Genomic DNA, 21,869 nt, shown 5'->3' on the forward strand with positions numbered 1-21,869 from the left:
TATTACAAACAAATTACACTCACTGCAGTGTTGCTCCAGTGGTGTGTGTTCTACTTCTGTTGTTCTCATAGCTACCTTCTTGGAGGTAGTGTGATTAGGAATACTCATACAAATTGATGTATGCATGCATCATAATTTCCCCAAGAGAAAAACTTAAGGAGCTCAAGGGGCCAACCAACAATAAGGTTTAAGACTTATGTTCCATTTACTAAAGCTCAACTAGCTTCGTAAGTTAGCTGAGCCCTGGTATCTATTTGTGTACTGTAGCCCAGAGCAAAAGGGTTCTGATTTAGCTAAGTTGTCACTAACAGTTACACTGTCTTGCAGCATGTGGAATTACTCAAATATGGACAGTACAGTGGCTTTGCAGATGCATGGTAACTTCTTGTACGAAAGTTATTTGATTGTAAATACTAGTGGAAAAAATACTCATTGTTTACTATACTAACTTTAGCAATTATTTGGAAAAAAAACCCTGTTTCCCCATATATATTGATGAAATGGGTCTTCTGCAGTAAAATGATGCAATTTTATCAAGTGTTACGTTATGCTCTGACCAGTCCTAATGAAACCATCCTTTATTGCTAAATTAATTCAGACTTTAGTGTCATTTCAAGCTTCTTTGCTGCAAACCCAAAATCAAACTCTGTGATACTTTCACAGAGAGGTTTTAATAATACTTAAAATTCTATCTTTTCTTCATGCCTCTCTTGGGAGCACAGCAGGCATACTCTTTCTTTTGGACTTGGAGCTCATGCCTTTGTATTCAACCCCGGAACTGAACCTGCTGCCCTCAGTTACACTGAAAGGGCTGCTGTCTCATGGTCCACCAAGGTCCTTCGCCTTTTCTTTGGGGTCTGTCTCTGTGAATGATGAAGACCTGATGGCTTTTTTCCACAATATGCAGTGGATGTGTTAGTGATAAAGTAATTTTCAAAAAAAAAAAAAAAAAAAAAAAAAAAAAAAAAAGTAGTCTTTTGTCTGGCGCTATGTTAGAGCTATTGAAGAACATGTAATTGCCACATTTATGTTCACTGTAAGCAGTTTTAAAGCAGATTTGGCATACCTTTAATGAAGAGGAGTGTTTATAAAGGCAAATTTGTTCTATTCTAAAATTTCTGAAACTTATTTCCTTAGGGCCATATAACTGGGCTTACTGGTGTTATGGAGTTCAGAGAAGATGGCGCCAACCCCTACGTTCAATTTGAAATACTGGGCACTAGCTACAGCGAAACATTTGGCAAAGATGTGCGGAGGGTAAAGATATGCTTCTTCTTTCTCTCTTTTGTTTTCCTCTAAATAATATACATCCTACTTCACAGGAGAAAATGCTATTCTTTAAGAATGAATTAGTGCTACACTGCAGAAGAAATTGACTATAAGAGAAATATTTTCTAATATCTTACACACTTAAATCCTGGAAGCTAATTTTATATAGGTAGGCAGGAGTCCTACAAGTGGTTTCCACATGTGCAGTAATGACGCAGTGTCATAACAATACTGTGAACACAACAGTGAAGCCTGCACAATTCTGCTCATGTATTTTATTAAGATATAATTGATGTTACTGGCACTTGTCTTACTAAGGAAGCTGAGAATATAAATTACCTAAACACACAAAGATGTTTCAAAGTATAGCTGCTGCAAGAATTTGAGATAAATAAATTAAAAAACCTCTAGAGAAGGATTTCCAAAATGGATGATGCTATATTTTGTAAAGTAAAGGATGACCTACCAATGGTAGCTGGTAGAACAAGGACTGATGGGGATTAGAAGGCAGTTAGAATTGTTCCATGGGGTTACTAACATAAATTGTCATGGGCTGAGAAGGCTACCTTGAAAACGTTCATGCAGAGGGGATGCTCTGAAAATACCTGAAACTCGCAGTTGAACAGTCAGGTTCTGACTGGAACCCAAGCTACAAAATACCCCTAAACTGGTCAACTGGTTGAAATACAGACATTACCTCTGTATGGTCAGTGAGTCCTACATTAAGTAGAGCTGAACAAAGAGGATTCCATAAAGAATTAGAATTTATGACCTTTTCTATTTTCATTTGACCATTGGTTTCTGTGTTTTGTTTTGATTCACCTGAATTACATGAGTCTAAATGGAAAAACAAGCAAAGAACTTGTGTTTACATTATCATCTTAAACAGCTAAACCTGAGATTCTTTCAGAGTCTAATTTTGCATGAGGATTCTGGACTTGGAGCCAAAGGCTTGCAATATCTATTAGAAATTCAACAGAAGGAAGAGAAGTTTTTGAAATGCATAAAGCTGCAGGAGATATAATTGAAAAACTTCTGTTGCCAAAAAATGTCTCTGAAGACTTCAGATTGACTAGGCACCCTCCTGTATTGTAATGACCAGAAAAGGCTATTTCTCAGTCCCCTTTCATTTCTTGAAGTTTTCTACTGCAAATGAGGAAGTCTGAGTTCCAAGCAGTACCTGAATGATGAAAAATTATCTTCATTTTGGAAACAGTGTTGCCTATTTAATAAAACAGGGTTGGCTTAGGAGGTCTAGGAAGCCATTCTGGTTCATAAACAGAAGTATGCACCTCACTTTATGCACAAGTATGCAAAACAGAAGTGTCTGGTGCCAGATGAGATGCTGTGGACTGCCCTACTGTGTTTCCAGCTGCTACTACAGAAAAGTGTGTCCTGTCACTGCTGTGTTATCCCTAGCAGATGGATGCCATGGGGCATTTGCATTTGGTTCTATTTTGTTACAGAATTCCCAAGTGACTTTGAATAAGTCACATAATCGCTTTATGCTTCAATTTACCTTTCAGTAAAATTGGCATCATTGCCACTCAGAACAGGTTTGAGGCCTTAAAGGGAAATTATGATGTGTGAGTGTACATTATTACTTTTTTTTCTAATGTACATTTCAAATATGGTAACACATATACGAAAGCTCTCACTTTAGTATGTGTAGCACACTGACCAAATTGAGATATAATCCAGACATGTGGAGATAGCTAAAATATCACTCAAAAGGGACCACAAGGCAAAGAAATAGGTAAAATTACTAAATGGAAAAATTACTAAAATGGCTAAACTGATATACCACTGATCACTTTTGATCCCTAATGTGCTACTTTGGTATTAGGTGGTTAATATATGAAGGCTTAACCCTTTAGATGTTCAATGCAGAACATTATACAGTTTCCAAAATGAAAGGGAGTCTAATTCTAAATGGGTAAAAAGCTACTGGCTGTGGAATACTACTCTGAGCTAAAATGAAGTTCTGAAAATGATCCTTTTAGCCTAATATACAGAGAGAGTAAAAATTCAGCAATATGCTAGAGAAGTCTATGGAAGAACTTGGAAGAGATGATATTTCTTAGAGCAAAATTGCCATGGAACTACTGGTATTCAATTATTTAGACAGCCTGACTTTTTATTATTGCAGCAAAAATATGTTACAGCTCAGAAGCACTTTTAAATGCTCAGAAAGTCATGCTTGTCTCATTTATATTACTTGAGTGAGAGATCAATTCCGATTTATTGTCAGTTGTTTCCATATCAGCCTTTCCCCAGATATAGCTGTGGAGGAACACATTTTTGGTGAAAAACAGAAGGTTCTTTTTGCATGGTTTTCTCTTCCTCTGTATGGAGAGCACCTGTATCTATTCATCCCTGCCCTGACCCTATAAAAAACCTTTGCATTTAGGATCTATGACAGGGTAGGGCAAAAGAGTGTGACATTGAGTGTTGAGCCTTAGAGGGAATCCAGTCAAAAGCTAGTGGACTTCTAATACTCAACATCCCTTAGAAAGTTTCTCAGGCATCAGTTTCACCAGAAAGACTCCTAGGAGGATGTCCAAGATAGTAACCCAAATCTGGCAGGAATTTTCAGGGCCTTTCTGTAGAGGCATCTTGACTCTTCCCAGTTGCCCTGAGAGTTGTTCCTTCCACTAGCTGTGATTGAGTTATGAGTGCAAGTAAGTATATGTATTTGCTTGCTTAGTATACCTTCTCCTTTATTCTTCAAGTCTAACACCATAGTTTTTTGGTAAAGGCCGATAGTGGCTTTTGTGTATTTTGTGTATGTTTTCTTTTTCCTTTGTTTGGGTGTACTTTAGTGAAAGGGAAACTACAGAAAATGCTCTAATTACTTTGGTTTGAACATAAAAGAACAGGGTATGTCCCTTAAGGGGACCACCTTGCTTTACAAAAGGCTCAGGTGATTGCCTTCTATTTACTGTGTGCATGTGGAGGTTGAGAAAGCATAGTGTGTTCATGCTTAAAAAAAGAGATCAGTGTGGTGGGTTATCAGGGCATTTGAAAGATGAAGGATAAGATTGTCAGATACCTGAAGAGGCTGAAATGCCTAGTGCTTGACGATTGCTGGTATGATTTATGTTCCTAATGTCTGTAAACATCTTTAAAAATAGCAACCTGAGTATCTGTATATTTAGGAAAAAAAAAAAAAAAAAAAAGAGCTGGATATAAAGAGATAAGGGAACTGTAAAAAGTATAAAACATAACAGAATCAACCAAAAATAAAAAAGTAAGAAACTTTAATAGCTCATGCCACACTAATATTTTAAGTTGAATGAAATTTGAGTGAAAGAAAGAATGAAAGAAACACAGAGGAAGTATAACTTGGAAAACCAAGAAGTGGTATAAAGTGTTCAGGTGAAGTGTACGGAGCAGAAGGAATGAGACTAATAGCCTGTTATGTTCAAAACCCTTTGAGACTTTCGGGATTTGCATTTGTAGCGGATAAAAACCCCTTTCTTATTTCACCTCTTATGTCCACCTCCCATGCTAAGCATGTATGCATCAATTTCAGCATCAGCCTTAATTGCTGTAATTGCTGGGTTACTCACCATTGAACGGTCTTTCTCTGAATTTAAAGCTACCGACATGCTTCTTTTTTTCCTCTTTTAAATTCTTATTTATTAGTCCTTTATGAATTTATTTTTTTTACCTACATGGATGCGTTAAGCATCTCTTGTATGTTTACATTTTTATGTCTTCTGCCTTAAGCTTCCTGAGCCTTTGGTTCATTCCCAGCACTGCCAGTAGCTGGGGGTGATCGTTACGTCATTTTGCTTCATTGGCTCACTGTCCCCATCTGTAGCATGGAGTTGAGGGTACTTGCCTGCTTTGTACAAAGTTTTGAAGTCTGATAGAAAAAAAGGACTCTAGAAAAAAATTTAGCTGTTAACATTAAGAAATCGAATGCATCATAGTATTAAAATCTGTATATTCCTAATAGTATGAGACACCACCCCTTCAGAGCTTGTTTGGAACTGTCAGTGCAGAACTATGTCCCACTTCCATAGTACAAGGGATGTGAAGTAGGAAAGGAGGTTAGGACCACGTTAATTCCCTCTTTACTGACCATCTATATTCTTAGTTCTTATTAATGAAACCCTTGCTGTAACTTTCAGAACATCTGAGCTGGGTCATATTTCTTATGTTTCTGCACTTGGGTGGATTCCACACAAAATAATAGTTTAATGATTCAGCCGTGAGAGCAAAAATAAGGGAGTCAGGACTCCAGGGTGCTATTCCTAGCAACTCGCTAACTCACAGTGAGCTTTTGAGGTGTAAACCTATCTGTTCTCATTTGACCATGTATGCAGAGAATACCATAAAAACTAACTACCCTTGTAGGGATGTGATTAGGCTTAGTTAGATAATGCCTGTAAGGAGAGCTTTATGATTAGCTTCATCCTTGGCAGGAAGATCTTCTTTAAGAGTGAAATGATGTTGTTGTTTAGTTTATTCTGTGACAGGGATCATATTTTTTATAAAGCAATCTGCAATTCTTTCCCAAGCTGGCGGTAATGAAGGCAGAATTAATGGTTTACACACATACTGTATTTCATAAGAAACATTCTGTTCAAAATTATAACATTTACCATTGGTTATTCATTTCTGTCAGTTGGTATGTTTTCATTTTTTTTAAATTCTATTTTTCTTGAAATATCATCTGCTTCATAAACAGTCGTACTTGTTTCCTCCAGCACTTCTAAGGCAGACTGCAGAAGTCACTGTAAGTAGTTTTGTGATGTGTTTCACAGTTGTTGAAACCCCATTTTTGAAGTCTGATACAGTGCTTTAATTGGGATTGTTGCTTTTAGGCAGAATCTCATCATTTTCACGATGAGAAATCCCATGCTGCTTATTCATTGCAAAAAGGAACTGTATTTCTTAGGGGTCTGCAGTATCAAGTGCTTTCATCTGCAAGAATCTTGCCATTACATCATACACTGCTAAAAGATATATACTGAAGAGAATTATCTTAGGTGGTTACTACTGTAATTGAATCAGTTTTACTCATATGGAAAAATACATAATTAAATTGCCTGAGTTTAGCCATAAAACAGATGCCTGCCTCCTGTTTGAGCACTTCATAAACATGCACTTGGGTATAGTAATTCAGTGTAATCTGTGTTGCCAAGGTATCTTTCAGCTGAAAAGTAAGACTGAAGTCTTGGCTACTTGTGATCACTAAAGTTCCCCTGTTACCTTGCAAAGGGAAGAGCTAATAGCCCTCTCGTTCTGGGTGAAATACAATTTCCACATATTTACATTTAGTTTAACTTTCTCTTTCTGCTTGAGTTGATTGAGTGTCATGGTAGAATAATTTGGAAAAAGAGTATTGCGATTCACCCTATAAATACACTGTGTCAAACTGAAGAAAAAATCTGGAGTGTTTTACTCAAAATAATAAACCTCCTTCATTTATTACTTGTAATTTTCTGTACAAGATGGATGTGAGGAGTAAAAATAAAGGCATTCCTTGAAAATGTTAAGTTGAATTATTCATAGTGAAAAATACGGCTGAACATATAGGAAATGGCTATGATCAATTTTTAAACTACAGAAGAATACTAGAGAAAAAACATGATGAACCTGAGTGTTTTTTCTGAAATGAAGTGTGGTCCTTGTTTGCCCACGTTCTGCAAAGTGGGCTTTTTTTGCTAATTGAAATATTTTATGTTCCTTATGCTTTCACTGTAAAATTATAGCTGAATTATTACACTCACTAACTGAAAAGTAGGTAAGCAAGTTTAGAAATGCATTTTTTGTTACAAATATGTGATACATAGTTCTTTTAAACTTTTTTTATGTTTTTGAAAAACATTGCCAATGGGACCCATGTTTTTGTGTGAACTGTTACTTGTATTTGCAAACACAAAATCTGTATGTATTTGCAAATTATACCAGTTTCAACCCCGAGCAAAAGGGATGTCTTGCAAATTTTGGTTGGAATTCCTCCAAGCATAAGATCATGCTGGTCTTCTCCTTTGGCAGACTATTCGGCTGTTTATATGACATTTTCACAGCGTGAAGCTTGAGGCTAGATTTTAAAAAGCAGTCATATCTGAGTTATGAGTGGGGCCAGGATACCTACAGCTATTAGGATGCTGCTGAAGTTTCCACAGCCCACATGCACCACTGCCTGTATGTTTAGAAATTCTGCTTAATTCGTAAGTCACATACTATTTCATACTTACCAGACTTTAATGAATCTTGGGTATAACATTCTCCTTTTTTAACCCTTATGCAATATTGCATAAAATTGGGATGTTAGGAGTGTTAAAATCAGCCTTCTAAAAACAGTTACATCTTTAATTATGGGCTTTTCATCAAAACTCCTATAATTTATTGATGGATCCTAGGAGAGTATTCAGAATGGGATGAAGAGAAAGCCCCTTTCTGCAGCTCAGCTCATGAAGAATTCTGTGCTCAAGTGTGCACACTATAAAGAAAAACATATTTCCATAGGGAAACAGGTCAAGATTTTCTGAGCTTAACACCAAAGAAAATAGAAAGTATTTGAAAAAAACCTTCACAAATTCTTTTTACCTTTTTGGAAATCCAAAGACAGAGATTATTTGCTATTCTCTTTTGCACAGCATCAATCTTGAACAAAGGCAGTAAGCCTACTACCCAAGAAAAGAGGGACAGTCTTCCCCTTTTTTTATTTCCTGCCCTAAGAAATATCTTTGAATCATGATTGTTGTTTAAAAATCACACCAAAACCAGAAGAACTTTCTGTTGAGTGTCAGACTAGCTTTTTTAGCATAATGTCTGTTTAGTAAAATCACTTTGGAAGATATTAACGATAATGCCAAAATACAAGCTCAATTATTTTAACTAACAAATCAAATAGACGTCATCTTGGCTTTTGTAAGTACATAAAGTAAGGAGTTCTGACATCTTTTCATGTGTTGCATGATTTCAGTGTCAAGGACAGTTGCAAGGACTGCATGTTGAGGAAGACCATGCACAGTTTCCTTTCTGTAGTGTTTGAAATGCATTTAATTCTTCTAATTATTGTTGTTGTCGTACATCATTTGGTAAACTGCAAATACGTGTAGGTGCCAAGCATAGTTTATGAAGTAATTTATTTCAGCAGTAATTTTAACATCCAGGATAACTATGTTGTCTTCATCTGTATAATGCTTTGATATATTCAATACGTCAAAAAGTGGATGTTTAAATAGTTAAGATAGTAGTTAAGATATTTGGTCATGGTATGTCATAGTTTTGTTAAGAAAAATGACAGAATTTTATGGTTTCTCTTTAGTCCTATTAAAATAAACAACAGAAATAGAAGTTATTTAAAATTCCCCTTCTGTTTTTGCTTTTTTTTTTTTTCTGCCATTTCATTCCATATTATATTACTGTAAATATTACCAGTAAACACTTTCACATATAGGTTTTCAAAAGACAAGTTTAATGGCAAGGTATCTTACTGGTCAGCCCAAATGTGGGACATGAGGAACTTCTGTGTCACAAAGTGCCACAAACTATCTGACTTGCTTTGACTTGGTTTATTATACTTAAAAAAGAGAATAACTTTAATTCCTCAACTTACTCTTTTGGAAAGATACATGCAAAAGGGCATCAGAGTTCTGATTAAACCTCTTTGTATTGGCTAATTCGCTGAAATAACAGTCCTTGGCAGAGATTGCCTGCTGGTGTTCCAGTTCCTGGCAGAACTGCCTTTAAATTGAGGACTTTCTGTTTTCAGACCACCCAGAAAACACTCAGTTTTACCTTAAAATAGGTACAATCTATAATCAATGTGAGCCTGTGTCAAGGAAAGAATTCTAAAATATGCCTGGCCCAGTACCAGAATATCTCTTGCTGTAGGAGTGAATGAATTTATATATTTTGATAAAATACACCAATGTCACAAAATAAAACTTGTTTTCCATTTTGAGACATCCTTTTACTGGAATGGAGACAGTATCAGACATAGATAGTAACTCTCAAAATGGAATATCCTTTCTGAGCGTGACATCTATGTAACAGGCTACCAGATTATAGTATGTCCGTATTTTTAATATGTTAATGTGTGTGATGTACAAATATATCTATTTTACATATATATAAAACAGAGCTCCCCCACAATGCGATTGCTAACATGACACATTTTTAAGTTCTATGTTGGCAACAAAATAGATTTCTTTAAGCAATATCTAGTAATATATACATATGTTTTAGGTATTTTCCAGCATAAAAGTAGTACATGAGCAGAACATAATAATAATTAAAAATATTGACACTATTTAAAAAGTCAGTTGTCACTATGTTGCCGTAGGCTGAAATAGCTACTAAATGCAACACATTTGAATTCCACTTAGACCCAAGGGGCAAAAAACCCCCCCAACACCACAAAGCCCTTGAATACTGAAGCTTGCCAAAATCCACTTTTGACAGAGATTATTGGGAACGATTTCCAGAGGTTGAATCTATCAGATAAATCGCCCTCTTTGCCCTAGGAAGCCATGCGCTAGCTTTGTTAAATGAAAAATATAATTGCCACTAGACTGAATGGAAAATGCGATAGAGGTGATTTCTTAGGTGGCTGGATTCCAGGTCATGCAGAGCTTAGAAAAATGTTAATAACCTGAAATGACACCTGGATCTGAAATGGTGAGCAGAGTATCACAAAGAGGTGTACCTTGCTGCCAGTGACCATACACACAGCTTTTACTTCATGAAGACAGGGCAGGCTCAGAAAGCCTACTGTTAGTGCAGTGTAAACCAGACAGGAGTGTCATGTAGAAGAGCTGAAGCCCGGTATCTTAAGTGGCCAAATCACCTTTGCAGTCAAAATTCTCTTATGAACAATTATGTACCTGTCCTGCAATTAAATTGCAAGTTGCAAAAGCATCTGATTGCATGCCTTAAGCCCATTGGTTTTTTATAAATAGAATTGTACAGAGCATAAAGCATGCAGGATGCCAGTAGGGTATTCTGCCTATGAATTTAAGGTGCCATGAAGAAGCCAGTGATGTAAGTCTCTTTCCATATTCATTATTAACTTTTGTACTGTGCTTTGAGATCATTGGATGAAGGATGCTTTCTATGATCAGGTTGGCCGCTATATCTCCGTGCATTGTTCATTGTAAAGTCTCAAATTCTTGAAATTTTATCCATTGAAAAAAGTCGGTTACAATGCTATGAGAGAAGTGGGTATGTTTTAAAATAGTTGAGATGATACCATCTAGGGATTCTATGTGTCTGATATCAGTTCTTGGGCATTTGTTTTGTTTTGGTTTTAAGTAAGGACTGTTACCTAAATATACCCAAGGTCGACAGAGTGCAAAAATAGGTATTCTTTTACAAAGCAGGCTGAAGCTTTCCAAATACAGTGCTTGGGCAGATAGGTGACTGAAGGTACCAAAGCATTTAGTCCCTGGAACCTTACCAGAAAGTAGTCCAAGACAAGTACAAGAACTGGCAATTGCTCACATGGAGGAAAAAAAAAAAAACCCTAATATCCAGTAGCTAGGAGCATGGGTGATATTTAATTGTATGAGAACATTTCATTTTGAGTAGTTCTAGCACCATCTATAATTTTCTTAAAGCTTTATGTGTAATTTATTCAGCCATAAGATTAATAATACAGTAAGACGTAAGTTAGTAGATGCTTTGCAAGATTGCTGTCTGAGCTGTGTTGAATCTAAACTGAGCTCTCTCTCATTCTCTCTACTTTCATTCAAGATGCCATTCAATACCAGTCTACAAGGCCACTGTAGCTATTTACATTTCAGTAGCACCTGGAGGCTATGGTTTTGTTATGCTGAGAGTTACCCAGGTAGTTAACTGTATTATTATTGTGTAATACATAAACCATGTAGTTGTGTGTTCAGAAACCTGCTATTGTAGTTTTGCCATCCTGACAGAAAAATGCTATCAAAATCTAAGTTTTGAGAGCATTCAGTATTGGGACTTCTCCAGGGTGTTTGCTAAGATAGGGGTGAATAGTTTTGTGGATCAGGTGCGAGGTATGTTTTTCAGGCTAAGTATAACAAACCCTGCTGCTCATGGTTCAAACTCAAGGAGGGAGCAGCTCACTTCTGCAGTTGAATCTGATGTTTTGTCTGCTTTTTTTTTTTTCTTTCCTCTCTCCTAAGTTTTCAAATAAATAATTGGGAGTGAAGTATTTCTTGGTAGGTTTCCTGAATTTGCTCAGTGATATTACAAGGTAATTTCACTAGAAATTTTAAAGCGAAATAAGTGTTGTTACTCTCTCTTTTTATTAGGGCAAGTGAGGGCAAAAGAGAGCACAAAATATTTACTTTATGAGCATAAGGGAAGTACACTGAGATTTTGTTATTATTTTTCATTAGCTCTGGTTTCTGTGTGTTCAGAAGAGGACTTTTCCTCAATAGACTCACTGAAAGGACATTCAGCATCTAGAGACTTTTTTTTTTTTTTTTTTATTTGAACACAAATAGGAACACAGTAACCAGTGAAGCAGAAAACATGGATTTGCTGGCTGAGCTGGCTTAGAATGCAAGAGTGAATCTGAATCTAGTGTACAGCCCAAGAGTCTGTTACTCTAGTGTGGCTCTCATTACAGGACATTTCAGTGGCTTTCTTAATCAAAACAAAATGTCCAATCTTCTCTGGATCTCAAGATGAATCTCTTATGTCAGGGGCTTGCTCTCTGAGTTTGCTTCTCTTCCTCTTGCATTCCCCAGTTTCATCCCCAGCTAACTGGTCCTCACTTGTGTAGTGTCCTGCACCCTGGAAGCTTCTCTCTGTCGAGGATGGGCATTTGCCTCCACAAAAGCCACGATATCCCCTATATCTGCAAGCAACTCACTGTGACCCTGTGTGCAATCTGGCTCTGAAAGATCGGTACCTTCCTCTGTGCTGCCTAACCACAACTTTTTAATAGAGCACAACGTATAGTCATACAATGAACTGAGAGATGAAATAGATGCCATCCACTCTACAAATCAATATGACGGAGTAGAATTCAAATCAATGTTGGTTTCCTCTCTGTTTCTATTTTGAATCTCAATGCAGGGTTTGGGCAGACAGAAGAATTGTTCCAAGATCTATAATTATGTTATTTTAACTATGGTTTGATTTAATAAAAAAGTAACCAAAAAAAGGTAAAGAAATGCCTAGTGTTAAACCTCAGAAGAAGAAAGGGAGAAGTTTTCATAAATGTTTTTATTATTTATGTAATGTGTTTCTGTATATTTTGCCTATGGGTGGTATTATAAGACTCCTGTGCATTTTCAGTTCTACTATGTCAGCCATGACTTACCACCTTCGTAACACTTTATCCCAGATGACTCCTGTTGAACCTTTTTAATTATCCATATACCATGATCTTTCTTTATTTCTTCCATTCCCAAGATGCAGTGCAAAATAGTCATTTAATGTAGCCGGTAGAGAAAAACAAATGGAAAATATGGATTGGATTGCTTTTCATTAATATATTCAGCTTTTGGTGAGAGTCAGTTTTCATAAGGAAAGGAGCTCAAATTAAACTAGAGAGGTGTTTTTCAGAATTAATCAAAATTTTAAGGCATTAAGTAGTTTTGGCTTTAGAACAATTATTGCAATTATATTAGTCTTTCAGTATAATTTATTATGATTTTTCAGGTTCACAAGAGAGAGCTTACCCCGCAGTGCTAGTGCTCTGTTTTAACAAGTGCACTGCAGGCAAAACATCTCTTTAGCAATGCCCTTTGTGCTTCGAGGCGGTATGCTACTGAACCAGCCATGGGAGCAGGGACACCCAACACCCCAGCAAATCACACAGTTTCCCCACTGCTGACTTGGTGTGATCGCTCAGGTGAATTTGTTGAGTATAACATAGTTAATATTGGACAGTCTGATGAGGATGTGAGAGTAATTGTTATCTGACAGCTGAGTCATCGGTAAAAAGTCAGAGCCACCATCGCTAAAACCTTTGCGTCTGCCACAGAGGGACTCGGCTTTGGAAAATAAATAACCTTCATCTTAAGGGAAGCTTTCTAGTTGGAAAGGGTCAATATTGGTGGAGAGAATGAGGTTGGACATTCCTCTCTCTGTCTCTCTGACATATGTGAAGCACATTAAGTTGAAGTCTGCTGGCACTGCCTAGCGTAAAGCAGTAATCTTCTGTTTCTTATTTGTATTAATTGCATGCTTGTGATGTTGTCTAATTGCTTTTTGTCTCATTCAAGAAACAATACATTACCTGCAAATTTTGTTTATGCTATATGTTCTTTATAGCACAGGTTGGCTATAAAATTTCATGAGAGTTTACCGCATTTATAGGTTGAGCTATAGCTGCCCTTATAATATTTTTTCCTAATAAAACCAGGAAACAAATTTCCTTGCTTAGAATACATCGGTTGCCCTTACTATACATATCCTCTGGCTTCAGTTGAGGAGAACAAGTACAGCCTGTTTCCTGACCATTTGCAGAGAGGATTTTCATCTGTCCACTACTCTTGCTGCCTGCCAGATTACCCTTCTCTGTTCTCACAGATTTTCAACAAAATATACTTTAAGAACCTGTGCTAGTTTTGCTGGTGTCTCTGTACAGGAGGATTTGTGGTAGGCATTTTGAGTATTGATACTGGATTTTGAAGATAAGTTACCCTGTTTCTCTCACTCTTTATGAAGCAAAGAAAAAAGAGTCAGCAGGTTCTCCTGGAAGGACAGGAGGAATTGGAGCAGCAAGGATCTCTTCAGCTACCTTCCCTCCTGTGCCGCCCAATGCAGCCTGCCCACATTAATAATCCTCAGTGCTCCATGGTAGTTAGCCAGGCTGCAGCAAAGATTAAATATGCTTTCCTGTAGCTGAATTAGCTTTCTGGATGTAGGTGGTATAACATAGGTACATCGATGTACATACTGCCTCTCTGGTTTAAATTATTTCAGAAATCCTGTCTGTTCTGAATTCATAATGAGTATTTCCAAGACTTGGAAGTTCGGGATCAGACCAGCAGCAAGGCTCTGTGGAGGCAGGCTTCCCTGTTGAAGTGAGGTGTTATAATTCTGATTTTGAAACACCGCTCTAGGACATCTCACTTCTCTAGTTCTGGCTTGCTTCAGCAGGTATTGCATGGTCCAGTCCAGAAAGACAGTATATGGATTAATGCTGCTCCAGAACAACGAGCAAAGGAAGTGATTGTTTTCTTTCCTCCTCCTTCTCCATTAGAAATTAACACCCCTTAAACCCAAAGCCATTTGTGTGTTTGTGTACAGCCATAATCCTACCCACTGCCACTGCTTCAAATCCTGTGGTGTTCCCCATGCTTCCTATCACCAAAAATAAGCATTAGCAATGGCTTCCAGGATAGAAATTGGGATGTCTGTTAGTTTGAGCTATCTTAGTTCCAGAATGTCTTTAGTTTCTGTAGGCCTCTCAGAATGCCTGATGACAAATGAAATGGGGTGTAGACCCAGGCAGCAGAACAATGCTCTTGGGGGGAGTGCACCAAGAGCACAGGCAGATAATTTGAGTAATCCCAGAAACCTGGGGATGCAATGATTAATGAGGAAAGGTCTTCCAGCTGGCCTGTAACTTAAGCAAGCTGACAAAGTCTGTTGAATTAAATACTGATTTGATTGACAGCATCTCTACAGGAATCCACATCAGGAGTAGTTCTGTTGCCTTCCTGATGTATATTTATTCTGAAGTATGCCTGGTCTTGGGTATCTCAGGCTTTTTATGTCTCAATATGCTGAATTGCAAATCTAGACATTCTCCTTTTGTTTGTTGCTGTAAACCATTTACATAAAAATGCCAAGTCTCTAAATTGTGGGAAAGATTACAAAATATGCAAACTTATATACATGCATACATGCCTATATAGATTTCACTGCATCTTAATTTCCTCTGTGGCATATTAGAATCTGCTTTTCTTGTCAGTCACTTAAAAAAACCAAAGTCAACAAAATGCATTTTTCTGGGGGCATTGTGAGGGCTTTATATGGACACATTTACAGATGGAAAAAGCATAGCAGTAAAATTCATTATTTTACTTTGGTGTGCTGACTAATGCTGTCAAAAATACAGGGTTTGAGAAACAAAACATGCCCAGTGGAAATACAGGGATATGAGAAAAACAGAAAGAATTTATGGATAATAATCATCAATAAACCTGACAGACAATATCAGTACTTCCTTTAGCTGATTACAAGCTAGAAATACAATTATGCTTTCCAGACTGTACACTAGGACTTACATTAATATTGCTGTGAGGAAGAGTCTTTCCTTATTTTCTCTACATAATATTTTGAAGATGACTGTCTTCAGCAACCTCTCTTCTAGTGCTCTGGGCTAGCCCCAGCTGCCTGGTCCGAGCGCAGGTGATGCTCAGCTCTTGCCCTTCCTCTCAGCAGAAGATCTGAGCTCTGGCACTCATCAAGGTAACACACCTGGGTGACTCCTGGTCTGGTCACTGCACAGGGAGAGCAGACTCATGTCTGCTCAAAGGATGGACAGACATACTGGGAAATACTATAAAGGTGGTGACATCTGGGATGCTTCAGTTTCCTTTAGTATGGGAAATTGGAAGCTACTGTATCACTTATCAGCTGATGAACATTTGACAGGTATTTTTGGGCAATGCCAAAAAATTGGTAACAGGTTTTCTGGTAACAGTTCAGAACGATAGAGAGGGCAAATATGGATATAAAGAAAATACAAGGTAGCTTAGCACGTGAAGAAATATTTCTGACTTAAATCAGATGTAATTTTTTTCAAAATAATAGCAGTTTTTCATAGACTAAGAGATAGCTCAAATTCTAGGTCAACTTTTCAACATTTTGATTTTGTTTCATGCATTAATTCCATGTAGGGATTTTTTTTTTTTGTTTTTGTATGTATGTATGTATATACATATCCTCATCTTTCATGTAAAAGATGAGGAACTTGGCCTTGAAAGCCTAACTAAACATTACTGTGGTTTCACAGATAATAAGCAATTACTACTTCCACTGCAACTGGCTGGCAGTGAGTACAACCAGTGCAAGTAGGGGTTCTGTTTGCAGAAAGGGACCACATGTAAGGTAATCTAGCTAAACATGCTAAATATATAGTAGTCCTCTATCTGTTTTTTCTCTGCCTGTTGCCTCTCTTCGCAGCCATTCTAAACACCTTTGATTTGGCTGTGTGTCATTACCAGGCATGTATATGCCTCAGGTGAGAGATTATTAAAGGTGTGTATTTTCTATTCATGAATGTGTCTCTGATTCTAATTTATAAAGTCTACTTTATTAAAATTTACTCTCATTTGGCATTTCTTTTAATTATCTGAAAGAGAATGCTCAAACTCTCTTTTATTTCTTTTTAATTTTTCCTTTGTAAAGAATAAAATAGTGATTCCTAGCTAGCTGGATTGTCTTTCTTGCTACTGCTACTGTTTTGTCTCTGTAGAAATACTGGCTTCCTAACATTACCTTCTTATGAAGACCTTTGTACATCTGCAGATCTTTATTTTTCCTTTAGAGGAAATGAGGCTGTCTTGGAAATGGGTTTTTGAATGGATTTTAAAATTCTCTGATGGTCAAAGAAAATCAGTTAATTTGCAAAGAAAATAATAATATCTATTGATAAGCGGGTTATACATAGGTTTTTCAAAACTATTATGTTCTCTTGGTCACCACACATATGATAAGATTCCACAACATGACTAACAGCCAGTCACAACTTTTCTGAAAGGATACATGTTGAAGGTTGTTAGCACAGATATCATGAACAGCAGGAGAACAGCCTTACTTGGCCAGTGAAGTTATTGCCTGTGTGCAGTATTGTGATGCTGCATAACCAGCAGCATCAAAGTTAGCGAGGTAGGGTGTTCTTCAAGGTTCAAATGCAATTACGCTGGCTGTGACCCAGCTGTGCACAGCTATTAGCTATCTTACCTAGTGAGGACACTGCTAGTGATTGACTGATGATGGCTGCAGAAAAGCAATAAACAGTTGTGTCAAATTGTTCAAGCAGAATTCAGTAATAATACAAAGAGGTTCATTTTCTGAACCAGCCTTATATAGAGAGTGAATATGAATTTCCTTCCTGGGGAACAAAGTGCAAGTCACACTGATCTCAGGGTGTGCTTCAGGACCCAAACCCAAACCGCTCCAACTGCCTCCAAATGGCAATAGGTGTTTGGCATCACTGCATTCTGTATCAATTTGTAGCTTTAAAAAAATATTCTCTCTTACTGTTTTGTAGTAATGTGCTTTAAAAACAAATCCAATTCTTTGCAATTACAGGAGATGTGATCTGCCTGAACAACTCCCAGCTAGATAGTTTCTACCTCTCTTTATATGCGTGTTTGTATATTTTAATTTAATTTAAATTATTAATTAAATCTAGGGGACCCGGATACAAGTGCATAGAAACTGTCTTATTTATCAAAATGCTTCTAACCAGTGTCAGTAGTGCATACTGGTTTTGCATGCCTGTTTTAAGGGATCTATCTGGAGAATATGGGGTGGGGGAGAAAGGACATCCAAGAAGAGCAGCTGCCTGGCTTCTGGTGAAAATCAGGTGCCTTTGAGGTGATCAAAGTCAAATGAATGAAGTCCAAACGAATTTGGATCTGATCATAGCACGACTGACCCTTGGGTTAGGGTTGTTAAAACCTTGTTAAAACACTCGACCTGTCCCAAGGCGAGGGCTCACGCTGCTGCGCTGCGTGCGCATACCCTCTAAGGCATGGCATTATCCTTTCTGCACTGTCCCTTTCCTATCCTAGCCTGCATTTCCTTCACCTCTATAATACTGGCCAGAATCTTTTGCTTAACTTGCTTGTATTACAGCACAAATTAGTCCATTTGTGCCTAGCTAGTTTCTTCTTGAAGTTTATTTTCAGCTGTGTTGTTTCTCTGTGTTTGAAGCAGTTTCTTAGCCATGTTAGTTAATGCATGACATGAATTGACTTCTATTGAGATAAATATAAGATGTTAGTATCCATCCCCCTGAAAATTCCCTTGACTTTCTCCCCTTCTCTGACTGTTGAGTACTTTGAAATGATTTACCTGGCATGTCTTAAACTGTTGACATTATGAAACAGTTGTTACATTTCACCACAGAAATGACTGAATACATGTGCAAAAAGATTAACGGCCCTTTAGGATGAAAATCGCTACACTGCGATGATTATTCCGACTGATGAAATTCTAAACTGCGTGTGGTTCTTTTTTCTTCTAAACAAGAAAAAAATAAAAACCATTAAAACATTCAGACATGTTATAGACTTCAGATGTGTTTTTTTGAAATAAAATACATCTAGCTCAATAAGGTTTTAAACAACCTTTCAACTTCAGGACTTTGTTACATTATGCCCTCAGGAACCTATTCTTATTGTAATTATGATCCAGAGGAAATATTCTTGAACAGTAACACTTTTCCATGGTAATAGCACAGTAGAAGTTATACTGAATTGATGATTGTTTAAAAGCTTTTTGCCAGTATGAGGTAGAATGGTCTAACATCTTTGAAACAAGATACTAACTTTGGGTTGAATCAAGAACTGTAATAGAGCAGAAATATGTTCTTAGGAAATGCGTTGAAAATTAGTAGGTTGAAGATGAAAAGACTAAAATTATTAATAAGACTTTTTCTTTCCTTGCACAAGAATAGCTGCCATTTGTGCCATTGGAAGTTTTGTGGCACAAATTAAAGGATCTGTGTTCTGTCATGGCTGTTCTCCTGTCGCTCTAATGACAGTGAAAGGGTATCACGGGGTCAGTTTCATAACCAGGAAATGCGTCGGGTTCTCTTAATGTTCAGGATAGTTTGACGAATAATATCAACACCACAGCCATAATAATTATTCTCTGTTCTGGAATTTATATTGCCCGGAACAGTGGCACTTCCAAATTTGGGAAGATAAGATAGTATGAGTTATGTGGTTAGTTACTGCTGTATGCGACCACTGCGGGTTTGAGTATTGGCAGTGCATTTGTAGTCTTCTCTCTGACCTAAAAAAGTCGAGGCAGCTGAAGGTATGTTCCATACTATCAAGCTAGCTTTGACGGATGGTATTTGTGTCCTCCTTTTATTTTACTGTTTCTATACTTTAAAGTTCCCTTTTGGGCAAGAAACCAGGGTCAAAACATAGGGAAATCAAGTTTTTTGTCATGTTTTTCAGCAAGTATTGAAAAACCTGGCAGAACACTCTCATCTTATTTACTCTGTAGACTAATTTTAAAAGTGGTTTGGACAATTCTGTTAGTGATTCATTTGGTTAGTATCCTGTGTGATATCAGAATTTTCTCCTTTGGGGTTTTCATGTATTTATGACTAAAATGAGGAAAACCCCACAAACCAAATCTATAATCTCCAAACCTCTTCTGGCTTTTTCTTGCTTTGTTTGGGGTTTTTTGTGTGTGTGTGTTTGGAGTTTGGTGTGGGTTTTTTTTTTTTTTTTGGTGGGTTTTTTTTTTGGTGTTTTTCTCCACTTTTAGAAAGGAACAAATTGTATGAGTCTTCTCTTTGGTTTTTCAACATCAGGATAACTAACAGTTGAATAACTTATTTATAGACATATGGAATATCCATAAATTCATTTTTCAGGCCAGAGTTAGATGTCTAATAGACATGCTATCATTTTAACAGAGGCTACAGACCTAAGTGTTTATCTTCAGTCCTTGTAGTACAGAAATCCAAAGTGGACTAGTCATAATGATCTCTTCTGGCCTTAAAATCAAGTCTAATAATTCCAAAATCTAATAATGGAACTGGCTTTCACATTTGGTCTCCATCATGGGGAAAAAAGAAATTTTTGGATCTCAGTTGCTTCTGATTTACCTTGCTTGGGATTCTTGTTTTTCATGTAAGAGTCAGGTTCAAACCTAGCAATACAGCGAAATATCCATTAATACCCAAATGAATTTATTTATCTGAAATTTTTCACCTTACTAAAAAAGAAAGCCTTGTTTCAAAAATAGGTATTCTTTGTACTAGTGTGAGACTGAAAACCCACATTGCATGAATTTCTGAAGAAGAGTACTTGGCTCGAAAACACACTTGGAGCTTGGGTTTAGTGGAAGTGTTTACATTTTTTTTTTTTTTAATTCAGAATTTTAGAATTGTATTAATTTAACTTTTTTTTCCTTTTCATTGTGACAGAACAATCTGAAACAAATAGTGACAGTGCCTAATACCTGTACATAAATAGTGAAAACAAAATGTGAGTTTGGCAAGACTTCTTATCCCTCAGACTTTATATATGTTTCTAATTCCACATTTTAGAATGTATATCTAATATTGAAATGCCGGAAATGAAAAGCTGGTGCATAACCTTGGTGGTGTTTTATACCATTTATATACAAAATTTTGCATTGTTTTATGTATTTTGAGCTATGGTCATTTTTCTGTGTGCTATATCTGCCCTGAATATTTTGCTTTCTAAGAATATATACAGAGGTCAGGTCGTAATATGCCTGGTGATATGCGATTTATATGTAACTGTTCAAAAAGTAAACTTACTTGACCACAGGAGCACAACGGAAGTCATAGTTAAATATGGAGTAAATAGCCTGATAAATTAACTTGGGGAATAATGAGAGAGTAGTGTGGAGGAAGATACAGAAGTGACTGAAAAGGGGAGAACAGAGTTGGGAAAAAGTTAGAAAACAAAGGATAAGTGGCAAATAATTGTATTTTTGTATCAAAATGTGGCCATTGTTTGTAACCATTATGACAGTTAATTGAAGCAGCAGATAAAAAAAAAAAAAAGTAAACCTGGAGAAGAAGAAAAGAAAAAGATGCCAGCCATAGCTGTAATAATGACTGGAATACCGCTTTGATAGACAAGTCTAAAATTAAAGTTTCTCTCATTTATTTAGGTTGTAATAGAATGTTTGTCCCATGTCTGTTACAAGAGATTAGGAGACATTATTGACTATCCTTCCACAAGAAAACTGATAGCAACAATTGCCTGCAAAGGGAAGTTAGGCTCCTTTAAACCAGCTGATTAACCTTGTCATATTTCTGCTGGTATAGAGGATAACACTGTCAGATGTTTTCGAAGCTCTTTCTGTATTCGACATGTTTTAATTATTTGAGAAGAGAAAGAAGATCAATGTAGAATGGAAGGGAAAGACGACCACTAACTTGTTCTTATTTTCTTGTGAGCCTACAGTGTGTCTTGAGCAATATACACAGCTGAGTAAATATTGCATTTAAGACCATATTTGTAAAAATTCTTTTTCTTCTCATTTATAAGCCTTTGGAAAACCTCTAGTTCTGTAAAGTTACACATAGTTTTGTTTTGTGCTATAGTTCCAAAGTGTAGTTTTCATATAAATGGAATGGTATGTTGACCACTTCATTACATTAATACAATTTAAGGCTTCTACTGTACTTTAGGAAGTGTAAAGAGACTGGTTTGCTATTCACTTGTATTAGTGGTAAGTTAAGAATGACCAAATGAAGCCAATAAAAAGTTGACAAAAATAAAAAGCTGTTAACAAGATAATTAATCTCTAATACTACTTTCACAGAGATTTCTCTATGATAGTTTGGTGATATAGTCTATGATGTGGATGTCCACAATATTGTAGTATATAAAGTAATAATTTAAGAGAAAGTGTACTGGAGTGTATGTTCCTGAAACATTCCTGTTAATGTA

The 21,869-nt window shown here is 36.7% G+C and overlaps 1 protein-coding gene across 3 annotated transcripts in view; it reads left to right on the forward strand.

The window, feature by feature from the left end:
* GRID1 (glutamate ionotropic receptor delta type subunit 1) overlaps positions 1 to 21,869 on the forward strand; it is a 543,067-nt gene that overhangs the window by 441,549 nt on the left and 79,649 nt on the right. For all 3 annotated transcript variants that reach the window (XM_075717629.1, XM_075717630.1, XM_075717631.1), the window contains exon 8: positions 1,138 to 1,257. In XM_075717629.1, coding sequence (XP_075573744.1) covers positions 1,138 to 1,257 — 120 coding nt within the window. The remainder of the gene's footprint in view (positions 1 to 1,137; positions 1,258 to 21,869) is intronic.

The sequence above is a fragment of the Pelecanus crispus genome, chromosome 10 (assembly GCF_030463565.1).
Source record: "Pelecanus crispus isolate bPelCri1 chromosome 10, bPelCri1.pri, whole genome shotgun sequence".
Lineage (NCBI taxonomy): Eukaryota > Metazoa > Chordata > Aves > Pelecaniformes > Pelecanidae > Pelecanus > Pelecanus crispus.